At 48.9% G+C, this 18,751-nt stretch overlaps 1 protein-coding gene across 1 annotated transcript in view; it reads left to right on the top strand.

The window, feature by feature from the left end:
• Window positions 1-18,751, top strand: part of Gtf3c1 (general transcription factor IIIC subunit 1) — a 66,537-nt gene that overhangs the window by 13,467 nt on the left and 34,319 nt on the right. The window contains 6 exon segments of the mRNA XM_051145200.1: window positions 17-113; window positions 3,207-3,330; window positions 13,856-14,017; window positions 16,153-16,268; window positions 17,403-17,715; window positions 18,431-18,627. Coding sequence (XP_051001157.1) covers window positions 17-113; window positions 3,207-3,330; window positions 13,856-14,017; window positions 16,153-16,268; window positions 17,403-17,715; window positions 18,431-18,627 — 1,009 coding nt within the window.

Below are 18,751 nucleotides of genomic sequence, written 5' to 3'. Positions count from 1 at the left end.
CTGGTGTCTCTTGCAGGAGGAGCAAGTATGACATCCTCATGGAGAAGCTGTCCATGATGCTCAGTACACGGAGCAACCAGATTGAGACTCTGGGCAAGCTGAGGGAAGAACTGGTAAGTCTCTGAGCAGGCTGAGTGGACAGCTGCAAGCGCACTGGACAGCCTGGGGAGCACTGAAAACTTGCCGCCCCATCCCAGAGCCCTGCAAGGGCCCTTTCATTTCTGTTTTCTTTCTGTAGTGCTGGGAGTCAACCCTCACTGAGCTGTATCCCAGCCCTGGCCTTTTCTTTTCTTTTGCACAGTGAGAAAACGTTGTTTTTCACTGAAATTCTTACCCTTGACTGACTTCATTCTGTCTGAGATTTATTTCCAGACCCATGGTCGGAGTTCATGTGGGATGGTAAATTGTGACATTTAGATTTTCTTTCATCATGAAACTTGTAATTTTACTCCAATGGCTTTATGCTGAAGTAGCAGGGAGGAAAAAGCAATTACTGACCTGCTCTGTCCCAGGCTCAGAAGGAGCAGCTGGGAAGGGATGAGTGAGAAAGGAAGCGAGCTCATGGCGGCCCTGCTGCCTGGATGCAGGGATGTTCTAAGTGGACCGTTAGCCAAGAGCCAGCATTAGCCATGGAGAAGAGGCCACCCTGGAGGTTAAGCCCCAGAGCTGGACGCTCGCTGCACATCAGGATCTGGAGTTTTCATGTAGTAATTAGTCCTCGAAGGAACTCCTCAGTGACCACATATCTCAGGACAGTCACCAAAAGTCCCCCTGAGTTATGCTAGTCTTTGATTTCATCGTTTTCAGGGAGATGACCTCTTCCCATCCTGAGCTTCGTTGTGCCCCTGTCTCCTCAGAGGGGCTGCAACCTGGCCTGGCTTCTTTGTTTTTACACCCTGAGAGCTTAGGCCCCACGGCCCCACCAGTGCTCACGATGGCGACCCAGCTGGAAGTGAGCAGCCCCAGCAAGTCTCTGCCTCCTGATGCTGGCAGAAACAATGCCTTTGCCATCCCAGATGCCTTGCAGTTTGGAATGGGATGTTTCTCTGTCCCAGTTGATCAAAAAAATGGGAAATCAAAGGAAAGTTGAAAAAACCCTTTCAGGAGTCTTAAATAGAAGTGAAGAAAATTGCTATAGGCTGAGAAAACCTGTCTGCTGCTCAGTTCCTTCGTGTTCCCTGTCCCTGTGTATTCTCTGGAGATTGGGACACTTCTACCCTTCCCTTGGGGACAGGAAGCAGCTAGTCTTGCTTGGGTCAACACTATGGCCTCACTGTTCTGGAACATTGTATCCTTGAGCACATGGCTTAGTGTGTTCAGTCAGAGCTGAATCAAACTTCAAAGAGACAGAAGTGGGTGAAGATGGCAGGTGGTCCTGTCACCCACCATGCTGTCGGGAGGCCTAGTAGATGAACGCACAATGGGAGATGTGGCTCTAGACAGCTTCACAGCAGCTCTCAGTGGGGTTGACTTTCCCCAGGAGAGCTAGCGCTCTTAGAGGCCAGCAATGAGTGGCTGTAGTGGGAGGGCAAGATGAAGGAGGGCTGGAGGGCCTGGCTTAGACAGGAGTCTGGAAGCTTCAGCTTCAGACAGTGCCTATGCCGGTGGCTGCATGGAGAAGCCAAGGAAGGAAACGATGGCAGCGTGAGGCACTGAGTGGAAGACACAGGCTGGAACCTGGCCAGTAGGCTGCTACTGGGCCTTGAATTTGAGGAAAGTGGTGAGTAGTGACCCAGCTGGGACGTAAGACAACTGACGGAAGGTCTGAAGCTGCAACTCAGGCTTTAAGTTTGTAGCACTCAGGGAGGCTGCAGTGTGACAGCAAGCCCGTGGTGAGAAGGGTGGGGTGGGAGCGCGTGTTGGGCTACTGTGTGCTCTGTGAACCAAGGGCAGAGTAGGAAAGAGGAACAGTGTGGGCGAGGAGGGGCCCTCTGAACCGGAGGCCGAGATGTATGGAGCACGAAGGCTTTCTAGGTGTTCTCTGTAGATGTCTAGTCTGCAGTAGATTCCAAAGAGAACTGACTAAATGAGCCTGTACCTGAAGTGGGTTCTGTCCTTGGTGGCTGCTGTGGTTCTCTTTGCTGGGCAGAATGTGCCGGTCCCCTGAAGGCAGGACCATGTCATCTTCCCTCATTCTGGATGGTCCAGAGCCCATCACCATATGCTTGGGCTAGGGTTTGATGGATGAGTTTCCAAAGGCTCTTTCTAACTGACAGGCCCAGCTAAATTAACAACAGGCACCACGTACAAACCAGCATGTTTGAAGGAGCCAGATGGGACTCATCTGGATTTCTTGGAGAACCATATGTTCTGTACCCAGTGGTGAAAGTGCTGGCTCCTCTGAGCAAAGTGTGCTGAGGCCTGCAGGCGTTAGCTGTCTCTGCCTCAGTGTGCCGAGCAGTCCCTGGGACTCAGGGCAGCACTGAGTCATGAGTGCTTCCTCTTCTCTTTTTCCTACCTTGCTTCCCGTGGGTTATAGAGCCAGGGTAGATGGGCTCAGGACAGGACATTTTATGCAGTACAGAATTTAAAACTTTGTTGTCAGTAGCCATCAGAGAACAGTGGCATACGTGTGACAGACAACAGACAGCTATGCTGCGCAAGGGTCTGCTAGGGAGTGTGGACATACAGCGCCTGGGGACCACATGCTCTGCTGGGTACAGAGGTGTCTGTCATCTCTCCCTGGCTTAGCGCCTAGAAGCTGTGTCAAATAACAGCTTGCTGGAGTTGGGTGCTGGGATGGAACTCAGTTCCTCTGGCTTGGTGGCAAGTACCTTTACCCACTGAGCCATCTCTCTGGCTCCTTAGATAACTTAAGGTTTTGTTTTTGTATTTTTGGGGATGGGGGCTTCTCCACTGCCTTTGGGAGGGCTGTCTATGTTAGTAATTCATACACAAACTTGGATTTTAAAAACAGTATAGGAAGTGTCTTGTGGAAAGTTTCCTCAAGTCTACTCCTGAACCTGTCTCACCCCACCCTGTCTGCCCTTCCAGGGAGTCCTAAGCACATCTCTTTCCCCTCTTATATTCACAGCAGGGTGATTCTGTACGGTTCCCTGGAATCAGCTTGGCAGTCTCATTGGTACTTGTGGCATTTCTTCAGTGACTGTCAGTTGGTAATTTCTGTCCTGAACCCTGCTGTTTGTGCAGTGCTGGGGTTTCCCAGTGCCAGAACTTAGCAGTCCCTGCGGGCTTGTGTTTTGCAGGGGCTGTGTGAAAGGACGTTCAAGCGTCTTTACCAGTACATGTTGAATGCTGGGCTGGCCAAGGTGGTATCCCTTCCCTTACAGGAGATTCACCCTGAGTGTGGTCCCTGTAAGACCAAGAAAGGTAAGAGCAGAGCCTCGTGGCCTACTGATTTTCCCTGCTGTCATTTTCTCTGGTCACATCTGCCATGGAGTGTGAAAGTTACACTCTTTATTCCTTCTAGAAGGGTCCTGAGAGATATCCACTGAACTACAGGAGCCCTGCTCTCTAGCCAAGACATCTTCAAGGGTGCCCTCCAGCAGTCTTCCCTCCTACGCCAGCCCCTTCTTCCTTCTTTTATTCACTCCTTTTTTGGTACTGGGGACCGGACCCAGAGTGTTGTGCATTCTGGGGGCAAGAGCACTACCACTAAGCTGTTTACCCAGCTCTGTTTGAAGTACAGTCACGTCACACAGCCATAAGAACGTGTTTCAGGTATGAACAGCACAGCATATACTCACACACAGATAGTGAGGGTCAGACACACAGTGCAGCCTCGGTGTAGTCAAGAGATAGTTAGTCAGCACTAAGTGAATAATAGTTGGTTGGCTGGATATGCAGGCATACTGCTTACAATAATAAACATTTTCTTCAAGTAGGAAGAATATGTTTTAAAATTATCGTAGCACTGTACAAACCAGTAACATAATAGTTGATTATCAAGCATTATGTACCATATGTCACTGTCCTGTGCTTTTGCCACAAATGCAGGACAAACCATTTCCCTGTCACAGCAAAAGGTCACTAAGCAATAGAGGTTTTTAACTGCTTTATGACTATGGTACCACTGTGTATGCAGTACACATGACTGCCTGTTCTGCACCTCATGTCCTCCTGTAGCCATACTAGGTTGGCCTTAGCATCAACATCGGACATTTACCAAAGCACAGAGATGCTAAGTAGGTAAAGTGTTCGCTGAACAAGTGCAAGATTTGGGTCCAGGCCCCCTAGAACCCAGGTACAAATTGGGTGTGCTGGAATGCACCTGTCCCCCTGGCGTAGGGGCCTGGGCACTGTGAGGTAAGCGGGTCCTTGCAGGGTGCTCGCCTGGTTGGTGAGCTCTAGCTTCTGGGAAAGAACCTGGTTTCAAAAAATGGAAGTAGAGAGCAATTGACCTAGGTCTGATATAGACTTCTGACCTCCATACAAGCACACACATGCACACACACACACACACACACATACATGCACACACTGGAACCCCCAGCCCCAACCCCACCACACACACGCACACAAAGGTTGAGCAGTCAGTAGTTGACAGGTGTAGGCTGTAGAGAAGCTTAAGCTCGAGGCTGGAGAGACGGCTCAGCACTTCAGAGGACTAGCTGCTGCTTGGTGGACCTCGGTTTAGTTCCCATCACCTCCACCTGGGGCTCACAGCTCTGTGACTTTAGACCAAGGGAATCTGATGTACAGATGCATATGCAGGTGAAATACCCATACACGTGAAAATTTACAAAAAGAAACTTCCACAAGGACAGGTAGGTTATAACACCTTAACGATCTTCTCTATTTAGGCCTTTATTTTCCCTACTTTTTATTCTTGTTCCATGTTGTTTATCTCTTGCTTAACCAAAGCTTGTAAAATCTGAAAGTTGAGGCTTTCAGCAAATTAGGGTGGTTGGAAGATAAATGTTTTTTCTTTGCAGTCTGTCCAACCGATGATAGGGACATAGCAGGAATAACCGAGAAGCACAAAGAGCAGGGCAGCAGACACGCAGGGGCTCCCAGCAGCACTTGGTTCTCAGAACTGCTGGCGATGTACTAACAGGAGAGACTGGGAGAGCTAAGTACCTACGAAGGGTGAACTGGAAATAAACTAGGAAATCAGAGGTTCCAGGAGCCTTTGACAGGATATACAGAGGGCGCTGAGATTGAATGGGCTGACAGTCTTCAGGAGGAGCACCATTGACTCCCTCCCGCAGCTCAGGTGTTAGGAGCTAAGAGGGTTTCTGGATGTATGCGCATGAGAGCAGGCCTGCGCCAGTTGAAGATGTGCCGTTATCAAGAAGTGTGACTCCAGCCGCTGCTGGCGCCTCTCCTTTGATGACAGTCTTTCATGGCTTCCTGGGCTTTATTACTTCCATAGCCACACGCTGCAGGCAAGACCAGAGGACAGGGAGGAGCAGTGGGAGTGCTTGTCTGCGCTGGTTCAGGCGGAGTTCAGGATCTCCAGCCATCGCCTCGGAAACAGCAGAGGGACTGGAGTTAGGGTACGGAGCTCTCTGAGCTGGGCAGGCCCTGTGCCACTGAGCTGCACGCCGGTCCCTTCAGTGCCTTTCTGAAAGGGCACATCGGCTCTCAGAACTGTCCAGCCTCTAGGGCACTGACTGCCAGGCTTAGAATCTGCAGGCCTGGGACTGGAGACTCTTGAAGAAAGTGGCCAGTTCAAGAGCAAAGTCCTCTGCATACTGAAGGCTGGAGTTTTCCAGCCAAAGAAAACAGCTCATCACGTTTCTAGCACATCTGACAGTTCACCCTTCGCTGCAGCCCATGTGATGCAGCTTTCCCCTCCTGACCTCCTCCTGAAACACCGATCTCCAGGTGGCGGCCTGCAGCAACCACACTGTTGAGGAAAATGAAGCCTAATAGAGCCCAGGGAAACAGAAACCATTGAAAAGTAGAAGAAAAGTTAATTCTCAGAACAGAGTAGATGCTGTGTTCATGAAAGCAAAAGTGTGAAGGAGGAAAGAAGAAGGGAAAGGGGTTGGTTGTCAGCGGTTCAGCGGAATGGGAGAGAGTAAGAGAAAAGTGCACAGAAATAATCTCAAGAAAGAAAATGCAATGCCAAGTTGAAGCTAGAAAGAGGGTGGGGTGGGCTGGAGCCCCATGTCTCCTGAGAGGGGCTGCCGTGCAGCTGGTCAGCAGTCTTCCCCCTCTAGGCCCCACCTCTTAGCAGTTCCGTCAGCCTGCAGCACAGAGAGCAGGATGACAAGGAGAAACAAACAGAGCATTAGGGTGAGGGGAACTCAAAAAACGAAATGGAACTTTTTGAGATCCAAAGGATATAGGCACTTACATCAAAAGAAACTTGATTTTCTAGCATAGTGAGCATAAATCCACACTGAGATCCAACACTCAGGACTTCTTCAGGAAACTGCAGATTCCCCACTGGACTAAGGCAGGGCCAGAGCTGTCAGCACTCTGCAGGAAGCGGCCAGCACTTAGCGGACATCCCTGATGTGTTAGTTACTTTTCTGTGACTGTGATAAAACACCACGAGCGAGGCAACTTACAGAAGAAAGTGTTTATTTTGGCTTACAGTTCCAGAGGGTTAGAGTCTGTGGTAGCAAGTAATAGGTAGAGTGGCACAGAGAGGGAGCTGAGCACTCACATCTCAGCCAGGAGCATGAAGCAAGAGGGCAAACTACAAGTAAGTAAGACCTTTTACTCTGAAAGCCCAGCCCCAACAACCCACTTTCTCCAGAAAGGCTGCATGGCTGACACCTTCCCCAAAGAGCACTACCAGCTGGGCAGTGCTCAGCTGGCTGAGACTATGGCTGATATTCTCATTAAAACCACCACAACTGATAACTTGAAGTTAATCCCCAGGGCCCTCATCAGAAAGCTAGATGGTGTGGCTGGGACCTGTAATCCTAGGCCCATCACTCCCACAGTGAAATGGAAGGCAGGCAGAGTTGGCTTGAAGCTCACACATGCGGGGCAGTGCAGCGCAAAGTGCAGCCCCAAAATATCCAAGGGCTCTACCTCAAAAGGAAGGAAAGGCGGGTGGTGCTGATGCCTCTAGTCCTAGCACTCTGGAGACAGAGGCAGGCTGATCTCTGAGTTTGAGACCAGCTTGTTCTACAGAGCAAGTTCCAGGGCAGCCAGGACTGTTACACAGAGAAACCCGATCTCAAGAAAACAAAGCAAGGAGAGAACCAACCTCTGACCTCCACATACACAACATTGCACACTCATGCCTGCACCCCTCCCCACACACAATTTTTTATTTTAATTCTGAAAGAAGTAGACCGTTAACCTAGAGTCCTTTCTTTAGTTTTGCCGTGAGTGAGGACAGAGCAGGGGACTACCAGTTTATGTAGTCCACATTGGAACATGTCTCCTCCATCCTAGGAACTGTCAAGTGACAGAACAAACCAAGACACAGGGAACCATGACAAAACTCAAGACAGGGAAGGGGAGCCCTGACAAGATATGACAGGCGCAGGGCTGGAGGGCTTAGGAACACAGAGGTACATTTCAGTACTCTGGGCCATTGGCAGCAAGCGCTAAAAATAACACACTCCAATAATTTGATCTTTTCTTCTGTGAAGGGCCACTGAAGAAGAGTCTATATTGCTATGTGGGCCTCTGTGGCCAGAGCTTTCTTCCAGTCTACGGTTCCTGCAAATTTAAGTAACCACTTGACACTAAAGACTTTCCAAATGGGCATTTTTAGTAAGGCAGTGCTAGCTTAGACTTCCTGGTGGGACTGCCTTCAGGAAGTTCTTGACTTCTATGTCTCAGCTTCCTTACTGGGGTAATAGCAACCCCTCCTAAGGTGCCGTGGTGCTCACACAGGATGGTGGGCTCTGAGGAGAGCCACAGGCTTGTGGCAGGTAGGGTGGATGTATGTGTGGGAGGTGTTATTTTGTTGAGACAGTTTTACTGTATAGCCCCTGCTGGCCTAGAGCTCATCAAGATCTAGGAGTGCTGCAATTAAAGGTGTGTATCACCTGGGTAGAGGTGTGCTTTGTTTAGCCTGTGGCATTTGTTTTCATTGAGTGTGTTTCTGGAATTTAAAACACAGTTTTTTGTTTTGTTTTGTTTTAAACCTGGGAAGTCTCATGTGCAAAGGGAAAGTAAACAGTAGTACATTTCCTTCATGGTAATTGACAGGCAATGGGGCCCACCTACCTACTCACTAGTGACACCTGCCTTCTGCTACATAACACACAGTCTGTTTTCCTCTGGTCTGTCACCGTGAAGATGTGTCTGTGCACAAGGCATCCATCACCTTAAGCCTGGGAGGACAGGACTTCCCAGAATGGTCAGTATGACTCAGTGCAGTTAGTGATAAAGAGGTGGCACCCAGGACATTTAGACTGTTTACATTGTCATGTGCACACCTAGCCCATTGATTGCTAGAGTTCTTAGCCATGGTAGCCCCTACACCCACACAGTCTCCCATCCCTGATGCTTGGGTTCGCAACCTGGATTCACAGCCAGCCCATCCCTCTGTCTCTTGGGCTTTTGCTTTTTTTAGTGACCTTGTTCTGGGTCCTGAGCTCTGCTGGGAGCTGGCCACACCTTTTGCATGCCTTGTGTCCCCAGTGCCTGGGCAGAATCATCTGGGAGCCAAGTGGGTGCTGTACATGTAATTTAATCAAGTACCACTTCAGTTGATTTTCTTATACAGGAGACAAGAGCTGAATAAAGCTTTCAGGGTTTATGCCTTGAGCTCTTTCAATTTTTTTTTAAATTTAAACATAAGATTTAAAATTTTTTAATTTAAAAATAAAGTTCTGTTTATTTAAAAATAAAAATTTGCATAAAACGTTTCTTCCAGGGCATTAAGGAGTTGAGAGGCTTAAATAATAAATAAAGATGTATTCATGTAAAGTTACAGGTGTGCCTGGGTATATGCGGATTGTTTTTAAACACCTTAAACAGAGTGGATTTAGGCATATTTTGTACTTACTTTGCCATATCTATTTGGCAAAAGTAAAATAAGCTTTATAATGAAAGCAGTTACCCTGAACTATACTGATTTACAAATTCTAATTTTTCCCTCAAGTATTTATTAGTCACTGTGTTTATTAAATTGTAGTGAGAAAAAGAAAGAAAGATAGAAATGAATTTGGCAACCCCTTCCAACAGGATCACAGCTGGAAGCACTTGCTGTGCTAGCTGGTGGCGAGGCAGTCAGTCACATCCATTCCGAAGGGGGATGGGGCTGAGTCTCCCCGCAGAGCTGATGTCCTTCTTAGATGCCGACTTCAATACGCATCCCACTCCTGGGTTTCTATACTTACAGTGAAGACTCTAAAAGTTGAGCTGACAAAGCAATTCGGTTTGCAGTAACTTGGAAATAATTTAACAGAATATGTGAAGATCAGTTACTGTGAAAACTAGAAAACATTGCTGAAATGTAAGATCCATGTAAACGGAAATGGATCAAGTGAGATAAGCCTCCCAGGCTGACTGATTCCACATAGCCCACCTCTGACTCCAGACCTGTGGGACTTGGGGATCTGATTCTTAAATCGATAACTAAGTGCCAGTGCTAACAGTCCTGGGAAAAGGATAGAGCAGAACTCACATTTCTGCTTTCAAACCCTGCTGTAGAGCAGCAGAAATCAGACAGTGTGGCAGACCGGGCACACAGGACATGCACTTCAGAGAAGCCCTGTGTGGTGGCTCAGTTTCATGCTAAGACAGGTGAAGAAAGATTGGCCGCCACAGTGGCATTGTCATGTGACTCCACCTGTAACAAAGCCAAGTGGGAAAATCTGGAAGGGGATTGTGAATGTTGAGGGGACAGCATGGGTAGAAAGGGAGGTGATAGGAAGCAGGCTGGTATTAAGTTAAATGTGCAGGCTATGACATGTACCCACTGAAAAGATGGATGTACAATATGTGAAATAAATGTCACTCAAGCTGTTAAATTGAAAATAAATAAAAGCTAATCCAAGAAATATAACAGGGTACACAAAGTAAAGTATGACTTAAGAAAGGGAACATTCAAAAATTACACTAGGATTAAAATATACAACCTAGGAGAGAAACAAGTCATATAACAAATAGTAAAAGTACAATAAAAATAAATATACTAGCCTAAAAGAGAGTCAAAGCCAAGAAGAATGGGAAAGAATAAAGACCCCCCCACACACAAAACAAAACAAAACAAAAAAACACTAAAGCAAAAAACCAAAACCAGGGAAAAGGGCAAGCAGAAACATAAAAGCCCATGGCTAGAGTTGTCACAGATTTTTAAAAGCATTAGAACTTTAGTGCTGTGTTTTAAAGATGATGGAAACGGTTAAAAAAAAAAAAAATAAGCAGTTTAATAAGTGATGGAAGTTGAAAGTGACTAAAGGACACCAGCTATAAGAATGAAAAGTAATTACTGCCAATAATTAATGTACATAAAAGAAGCAAGAACATTTTACTAGGGCAGAAACTATTAAAGGGAAAACTTGGGTGAGGGGAAAGCTTTACCAGGGCGTAAATACCTGGACCTGAGTTACTTGCACAGGGGAGGGTGGTGTCTCTTGGAGCGTCCCTTGTTCCTTCTCCAGAGCTGGCAGTTCTCAGCAGGAATGTGCAGGAATGTCCCATTGGGGGATGGGGTCAGCAGTGATGGTGGCAGACAGCACACTCTGGACCAGTGGCTGGCAGTGTATTAAAGGACAGGCTAGTGAGATTTTCGTTTGTGCCTTCCTAGAGTATAGCCAGGCTGATTGCTTGGGATGGAGGCTGAGCCTGGGCACTTCATGGTCACATAGTTGCCTATATATGATGGCCAGCCTGGTAACAGCGCAGGTAGGGGCTGGAGACATGTCTGGAACATGTCTTAGCCAAGTCACGTTAGCTTCCCAAGCCGTGCCAGGACCCAGCCTCGCACAGGCTTTCTGGTGCTGTTCTGTTGAACGCTGCAGCTCCAGCAACCTTTCCCACCACTGCTTTACACTTCAGGACTGACGGGACCTAATTGTACCAGGTGCCAACTCAGAGCAAGTATTTGGGCAGGTGACATTTGCACGGGGTATTTGATGATGACGAGAACTCTAGCCCAAGAACAGAAATAGTTTCTAAACCTTTGGTAACTCCCGAGTGTGTTGTTACCAGTACTCTTGTTTCTTTGTGCAGTAAAAAAGACCTGTCTATGGGCTTGTCCTAGACTTTAAAAAGAGGAAATCAGGCAAGGCATTACTATTGTTCCATTTGGGGATGGAACATCCAGATAAGATGTTGGGCACTAATCCCCCTAACCTCCTTGGTCTTTTTCTTCATTGCATTGCCAAAACATGGAAACATGGCTCGCTGCCCAGATCATTAGGAGGGATAGTGCTGGTGCAGGGATTAGGGCAAAGGATGTGTGGTGGTGGAGTCTGCAGTGGTTGGTCTCTTATGCTACTGCTGTTGAGAGACTGAGGAGGACTTGTAAGAAAAGGGAAGTGTGTGAGCCTGGGCCTGTGCTGAGGAGAACCACCAGGGCCCCAGCGTCTGCAGATCTGACTCTCTACAGGCCTTTCTTTATGCCACTGGCCATGTTCACCACAAGCCTCATGCCTACAGAATGAATACATTATCACTTGCCTGCCATCCAGACATTGCTTCCACAGCCTACCTTGCTCTTCAGACTCATCCTTGTCCCCCCCACCACCACCATTTTTCCCTTTTCTCTCTGCGTAGAATGTCTGCTGCATGGTCAGGCAACCCCCACTCATCCTCCTTAGTCCCATGAACTAGATACACATCTGCTCCACCCTACCCTCCAGCTCATCTTCAAGCTCCCCATGTGTGTTGGTGCTGTAGCCCTGGGAACTGTAGCATGCCCCTCAGCAGAGTCCCGCAGTCCTTCAGCCAGAGGGCATGCGTGCAGCATGTGGTGCGTCAGGGTTAGGTGAACCGCTGTGCCTTTCCTTGCTCAGTCCATTCAAGATGCATTTAGAATTAGCTCTGCTTGACGGATGAGAAACTTGAGGCTCAGCGAGAAAAGGGGCCTCCCTGTGGTAGGCAGAGCCAGACTGCCAACCTGGGCTGTGTCACAGAAAGCCCAGTGTCCTCCGGTTGCCTTAGCCAGCCTTGCCTGTGTGTCTTCTTACATCAGAGGAAGCCTGTGTGGATTTTGTCTGCTTTGGATATAGTACAGGATAAGTGTTTGTGGATTTGATTGAAATGAATGTCCCAATAGTTCAGCAGCCAGGTGTGATGTTTGGTCCTCAGCAGCTGTGTTCTTCAAGGCAGCAGCAAAGGTAATAGTAAGGAGAAACGGTACCATTTCCAGGGAAAAAAGCCTTGCTAGTGGATCTCTGAATGGCCCTAGACTTGGATCATCTTCCCCCTGAAAGAGCAAATCGGAGGATTGAGCTAAAATCGTCAGACCTGCATACAAGCACCTCTGTTCACTGAGCCATCTGGCTTGCCCGGATGTTATTTTTGTCTCCAGGTTATAGCTGAGGAAACTGAGGCACAGATCAAACGTATCACTTAGCCAAAGAGGTAGAGCTGGCAGAGATGGCTTCCCACCCGTGGAGTTGTCATCACCCACCATCCCCATTCCCTTGTGGCTTCCAGACTCTGGTCAGGCCCCTTTGCAGTCACCCAAGGCTGTCATCTCCTCCACTTGTCCTAGGGCTTCTTGATAACTTTCCCAGAGTTCATTCACTGGGGTGTGTGCCACAATGAATTTCCATGGCGTTTGCCCTACTAACCTTTAGCTCTCTCTCTCCTTTTTTCACTCGAGGAAATCTGACAGAGTAACTTGCCCCTACCACTGACAAGCTGTTGGGAGCTTGGGCTGGTGACCTAACCTTCCACGCTTCAGTTCCCGTATCCCTAAAATGACTCTCGGAGTCATTCCGCCCATTGAGCTGGCACACCTCATCTTCATTGATGCCCATCTTTGTTGTGGGTTTTCCCCTGATGTGCTTGGCTGCTGTAGTCTATCTAAAGGTAGATGCAACTTTCCCTCAGAGCCAGAGCAGCGGAGAGTATGGCTTGTGCTGCAGCGGGGCCCCACCTTGTCAGCATTTATTGTTGGAGCTAATATAAAGGGTGCTAGCTCAGACCTGTTAGTCCTGTTTGCCTTGGTCTCTTTTGAGTTATTTTTGTAAACTAAGTTCCCACCCTCAATGTCACCAGAAGGGCCTCGTGTTGGCTTTAAAGGAAAAATTATTCTTCATTTTTTTCCCCCAGCAAATCCCATCTGTGGGCTTTACCCCTGTGTGGGTCCTGGAAGACTATTGAGAGTGATAGGCCATGTCCTCCAGCTGCTCTGGCAAGCTAGCAGGGCACCTCCCTATTCCTTTAGCAGGTCTGTCTGTCTTTCTCTTTCTTTTCTTTCTTTCTCTCTCTTTCTCTCTTTTTCTTTCTCTCTCTCTCTTTCGAGTCAGGGTTTCTCTGTGTAGCCTTGGCTGACTTGGACTCACTCTGTAGATCAGGCTGGCCTTGAACTCACAGAAATCTATGTGTCTCCGCCTCCCAAGTACTGAGATTAAAGGCGTGGGCCACCATGCCCAGCTCCTAGCATGTATTTCTTTCTGCTTTAAATTTGTTAACAAGGCACGATAGTCCTGTAAGAATTTTTATGTACCACGTGGGCGTGGATGCCCCGGAGGCTAGAAGAGATCATTGACTTTCCTACATTTAGAGCTAAATATAGGGAGCAGTTAGGAGCCCTCTGATGTGAGAGCTGAGACCCAAACCTGTGAGTGCTGGGAACTGAACCCAGGTCTCTTAAGAGCAGCAAGTGCTCCTAACCACCAAGCCTGCTATCTCTCTAGCGCCAAGATTAGTAATTTTTAACTTTGCAGACATACCTCGGAGGGGATGAGGTTGTGGCCACAAGTCAGCTATGACCTTTTGAGGATGTCATCCATCCACTACTCTGCCATGAGATGCTGTGTCTGCTGTCTGCTGATGTATGCCCTGTTCCTAGGGACTGATGTCATGGTCCGGTGCCTTAAGCTACTGAAGGAGTTCAAGCGGAAGATGGAAGACGACCACGATGATGATGACGATGAGGAGGTCATCTCCAAGGGTGTGCCCCCTGTGGACATCGTGTTTGAGCGGGACATGCTCACACAGACCTACGAGCTCAGTAAGTCCCGCCCACAGAGCACTTACCTGAGGTCATGAGCAGGAGTGGGAAGTGTGCTCCCCATGTGGGAAAGCCTAGGAGGCTGCAGGCTTCTCTGGAAACGTGGGCTTTGGATCAGGTTCAGGGCGGAGCTTTAACCTTGTGTTCCTGCTGTGAAGTGGGGTGCACTACAACAGCAGAGTTCTCTGGAGATGCACCGTAGACTGAGAGCAACGATGTCTGTGAGGGGATTGATTAGGAAGTGGACACTGAGGCCAGCCATAGCTGGCAGTGGTAGACCCAGGGAAACCACTAGAGAGCCTGCAGGTTTTCATGGCCCAGAGCAAGAGAAGGAAGGGCTCCTGACCCAGGGAGGAGGGAAGTGGGGGAGAGAGAACCGAGTTGTCATTCCTCTGCCTGTTTTTGTTGCTTTGTTCTTTTGTTCTCACTGGCTCCCAGTTGATGACACGGTGCCAGCTACATTTGGGCATACCTTCTCCATGTCACCCTTTGACTCAGGCTGGGTTCCTTCAGAATGAATACCCTCACGGAGCCATCTAAGAAGAAAGCTTGACCATTTATTTATCCAGGAATCCCTTAGTCCACCTAAAGTTAACCATCGCATTGGGATGAAACCCGTGCGAGCACAGTGTCAGGATAGAAGACGCAGGACTGAATTAGCTACGCAGAAACATCACGAAGCTTAGCTAGCTGTTCGGGTTAATCTGTTTTCTGATGCTATAACAAAGGACCCAAGAGCAGCCAGTTTTGAAAGAAGAGTCATTTTTGACATGTAGCTCTGGAGGCTGGTGAGTGCAGATTAGGTTCTGGTATCTGCCCCACCTTTGATGGGGCCCTGTGCTGCTGCGTGAAGAGCAGAGGGTAAGCAGATAGCTGCTGAGAACACCACATGTTGAGAGCAAGTCAGTAGAGAGCAAGAACTCACAGGAAAGTGGAGGACCCTGTCTTGTAAGCCCCTCCTAATGCTGCTGCACAGAGGAAGTGAGCATAGCTGCTGTGCTGATGACAACTGAGCTCAGCCTCTGCCCTGTTTTGTTACTCAGAGGTTCTGGAGCCCCACTTGCCTTCTGAATTGGTTCCATCGTAGATGCCACAGCAGGTCATGCTGACTAATCTTGCAGCCTTTATGAAAGCTGGTTGATTGACAGTTCCTGTAGTGGCTCAGTGCTTCCTCAGAACACAGGTTGGAAACAGCTCCCACAGCCCCCTTGTCCCCACTTACAGCCAGTGATGCATCTCCTCTCACTCTGATGGCCATATTCATGTGTGTCTGGTGCGGAAAGCCTCCTGCTTCCTGATTGATTTTTGCCTGGCAGCCTCAAGTGTGTGAGTGCTTTAAAAAAATGAAAGGCAGTGTCTTCTGAACAAAAAGCTTTGCCTTCATCTGCGTACAGTTCCTATGGCAGCCTCTAGCCAGGGTCTGGCCCGGAGCACTCTGCTCTCAGGGCACTTAGAAAGGGATTGTGAAATGTAGGTACAGTATTGATACTGAGTAACAGGTGTGTGTGGCCTGCAGGGTGGGAACCTCAGGCTACACGGTGCCAGAAGCTGGCAGGAACTTCTGGCTCTCTGCTTTGGGGCTGCTGCTGTCATTTCCTCCCAGACTTCCTGCTGGCCTGGCTATGAGAAAAGGAGCAATTGTTGGTCTCTACAGGAACATGAAAGTGCACCTTCAGGAACTGGACATGGGGGCACAGGAACCTAGGAGCCGAGGCAGGATGAGCACATGGTCAAGGACAGCCCCCCATGCCCCAAATTATCTTAAAAATCACTTTGAAAGGATTAGTTTAATTGACCTGAGTAAGTTCATTTGTGAGAGAAGGGCAACTTCGTGCTGCTGCTTAACGGTGATGCTAGCGACTGTAACAGACCAGTCCCTTATTTGAGTACAGCCAGGACTCACTCATATTAGTGTTTTAGTGTGGAGAACCAGAGAACAGACAGACACACAAAGTGAGCTGTTAGTGTTCTGGGGTCAAGTAGTGTTCTTCAGCCTGTCAGTGCTCCTTGGAGAAGAGGGGGAAGCACTTTCTCTGTCTGGTGGTCTACTTCTGTGCTTCGCAAGGGAGCAGGGAGGTGGCTGTGAGGAGCTGCCGCTGTGCAGTGGTGGCCTTCAAGTGTGGTGTTGTTCACAGTTGAGCGCAGAGGCACGAAAGGAATTTCCCAAGCTGAGATTCGAGTTGCTATGAACGTGGGAAAGCTGGAAGCGAGAATGCTGTGTCGGCTCCTTCAGAGGTTCAAGGTTGTCAAGGTAACATCCTGTCATCTCTACACTGCCTCACCTCATGTGCCCGTGGGATTATACATCAGAGAAGCAGGTGCCGAACTGTCTGTCCAGGAGGCCGTGGCTTATGAGACTACTAGCGTGCTAGGCCTCCCCTCACTGAGAGCTTCTCTGTTCTGCTTCTTAAATCTGAAGCACTGAAGAGAGTGACAGGGCAGCAGCTGCCCTTGCAGCTCAGTCCTGGGTGAGGGCGGTCAGCTAGAGCTGCCTCGTGTCTAATGAGCTGCCTGTCTTCTCATTGGTGTTACTTGCCTGACATCTACAGATATCAAAGCAGCTAACTGAGACCTAGTGTTGCCTTTTTGTAATTCAAAGCTGTAGTTCAGCTCCTGAGGATGGTATCAGTCAGCCTGTAATGAAGTAACTAAGGCAGTTAACTATACAGAGGAAGGTTGCTGTGGTGTGTTCTGGAGACACTAGTCCAAAAGCAAGTGGTTCTCACTGCTTCGGACCTCTAATGAAACAGCTAGCACCTCGTGACAGGAGCACGTTGATAAACTGTCACATCCTAAGCCAGGAAATAGTCCAGAGGACACACACCACACACGCACGCATGCACACACACCCCTTTGAGAGCACTCTCCAGTCACCAGGGACCTCCTATTAGACTCCTTCCTCCTAGGGTTCTACCCTTTCCTAATAGCACCCTGAGAACTCAACTTTTACTCCTGCAGACCCTCTGGTGGGCCACTGTGAACATTTTGCCATAAGGAAGGGCTGTGTTAGTTGATCTAAGTACTGCAGGGCCCTTGGCACCACCCCTGGCATATGGTGGGTACATAGATTTTAACTTTCCCCCACTGTATGCTATGGGATAAGCCTCTTCCCCACTTTAGAAGGCAAGAGGATCAGATTGGTAATGAACCAAACCACAGGTGTCCACGCTGTGCTGTGTGGAACCCGAAGCTCTGTGGAACCAGTACAAGCTGATTTCTGACTTTTTATGAGCCAGGTCTAGTGCCAGGCACAGAGGGTACCTGAAAGATCAATACCAGACCCTGTTCACAAGGAGCTCCTAAGGTGGCACTGTGAAGCAGGGAGGGGCCACTTGGACTACCTGCATACCTGTAGTGTGTGTGCTAACACATGTGTTTGTCCTAGGGATTCATGGAAGATGAAGGCCGGCAGAGGACCACCAAGTACATTTCCTGTGTGTTTGCGGAGGAAAGTGACTTGAGCCGGCAATATGCACGTGAAAAGGCCCGAGGAGAGCTACTGACCACTGTGAGCCTCGCCTCAGTACAAGATGAGTCTCTCATGCCTGAGGGTGAAGAGGCTTTCCTCTCTGACTCAGAAAGTGAGGAGGAGAGCAGCTGCAGTGGCAAGCGTCGAGGCCGAGGATCCCGAGGGCCTGCAAGAGCCTCAGGGGGTGCTGGGCCTGCCTCTCAGCCTCATCACTCCACTCCAGCTAAGGGTAAGGCCTGCTTGAAGCTTATGGGGACAGCAGGTCCACACCCTGGCCCTGCTGCACATCACCAAGAAGCAGTTGTTCAGCTCTGCATCACCTAGATGCTATCATGATTTCGGGACTAAATGTGTCCTTTTCACTCCATTATCTTAGATGTGGAGGGGACGGTCATATGATGTGCCCTGGGTACTTGCAAGGCAGTCAGTCTCCATGGGTAACATTTTTATACAGCATTTTTTTACTATTAAAATGATAGAGTTCTGTGAGCTTCATTCCTTCCTTCAGTCCATTGAAGAAACACTCAGGGTTTGGTTTACAGAATACTACTATGGAGGCAGGGGTGTTCTCCCAGGTGAGCTATTCCAACATGGTAAAATTTGTTTACTTGAGAGTAGATTTCATGAGGTAACCCACTTTGAACTCACTCACCCTTCCCACCTGAGCTTCCTGAGTGCTGAGATTCCAGGTGAACTCATTTACCCTTCCCACCTGAGCTTCCTGAGTGCTGAGATTCCAGGTGTATATTAATTACCTTGAATGGCTTCAAGTCCTGCTTTAGAAGGTGGGCAGTTGATAGGCTTGGGGCTCTGGTGTTCAGCTGTGCATCCCATGCACGACTGTAGAGTGAACCTGAGGAGGGCCCTGGGTTAGCCTTCCCTGACTGCCAGGCACAGATGCCCTTCTTGTTTCCTCTGGCCAGCTCTGCCCGTTCTCATTGCAGGTGGGTGGAAAGTCCTAAACCTGCACCCACTGAAGAAGCCGAAGGCTGAGGAAAGAGCCCGCCGAAGCTCGGCTGCTAGGGATGGCCTGGACACCAGTAGCTCCTCTGAGCTCAACACATCCTTCGACCCTAACAGCATGGAGAGTCACAGTGGCGACATTGCTGTGATTGAAGAGGTCCGGCTGGATAACCCCAAGGTTAGTCATGACCCTAGGGACCTGCGGCAGGCAGACTCCAGCCTTCCTGGTTCTTTGCTTGAATCCAGGCACAGGAATGGATGACAGTAAGAATGTCACTCTCCAAGCATAGGCTGTGAGCCAG

Source organism: Acomys russatus, chromosome 5 (genome assembly GCF_903995435.1).
Source record: "Acomys russatus chromosome 5, mAcoRus1.1, whole genome shotgun sequence".
Classification (NCBI taxonomy): Eukaryota; Metazoa; Chordata; class Mammalia; order Rodentia; family Muridae; genus Acomys; species Acomys russatus.
The sequence above is the reverse complement of the archived record's forward strand: the minus strand, read 5'-3'. Positions and strand labels throughout refer to the sequence as shown.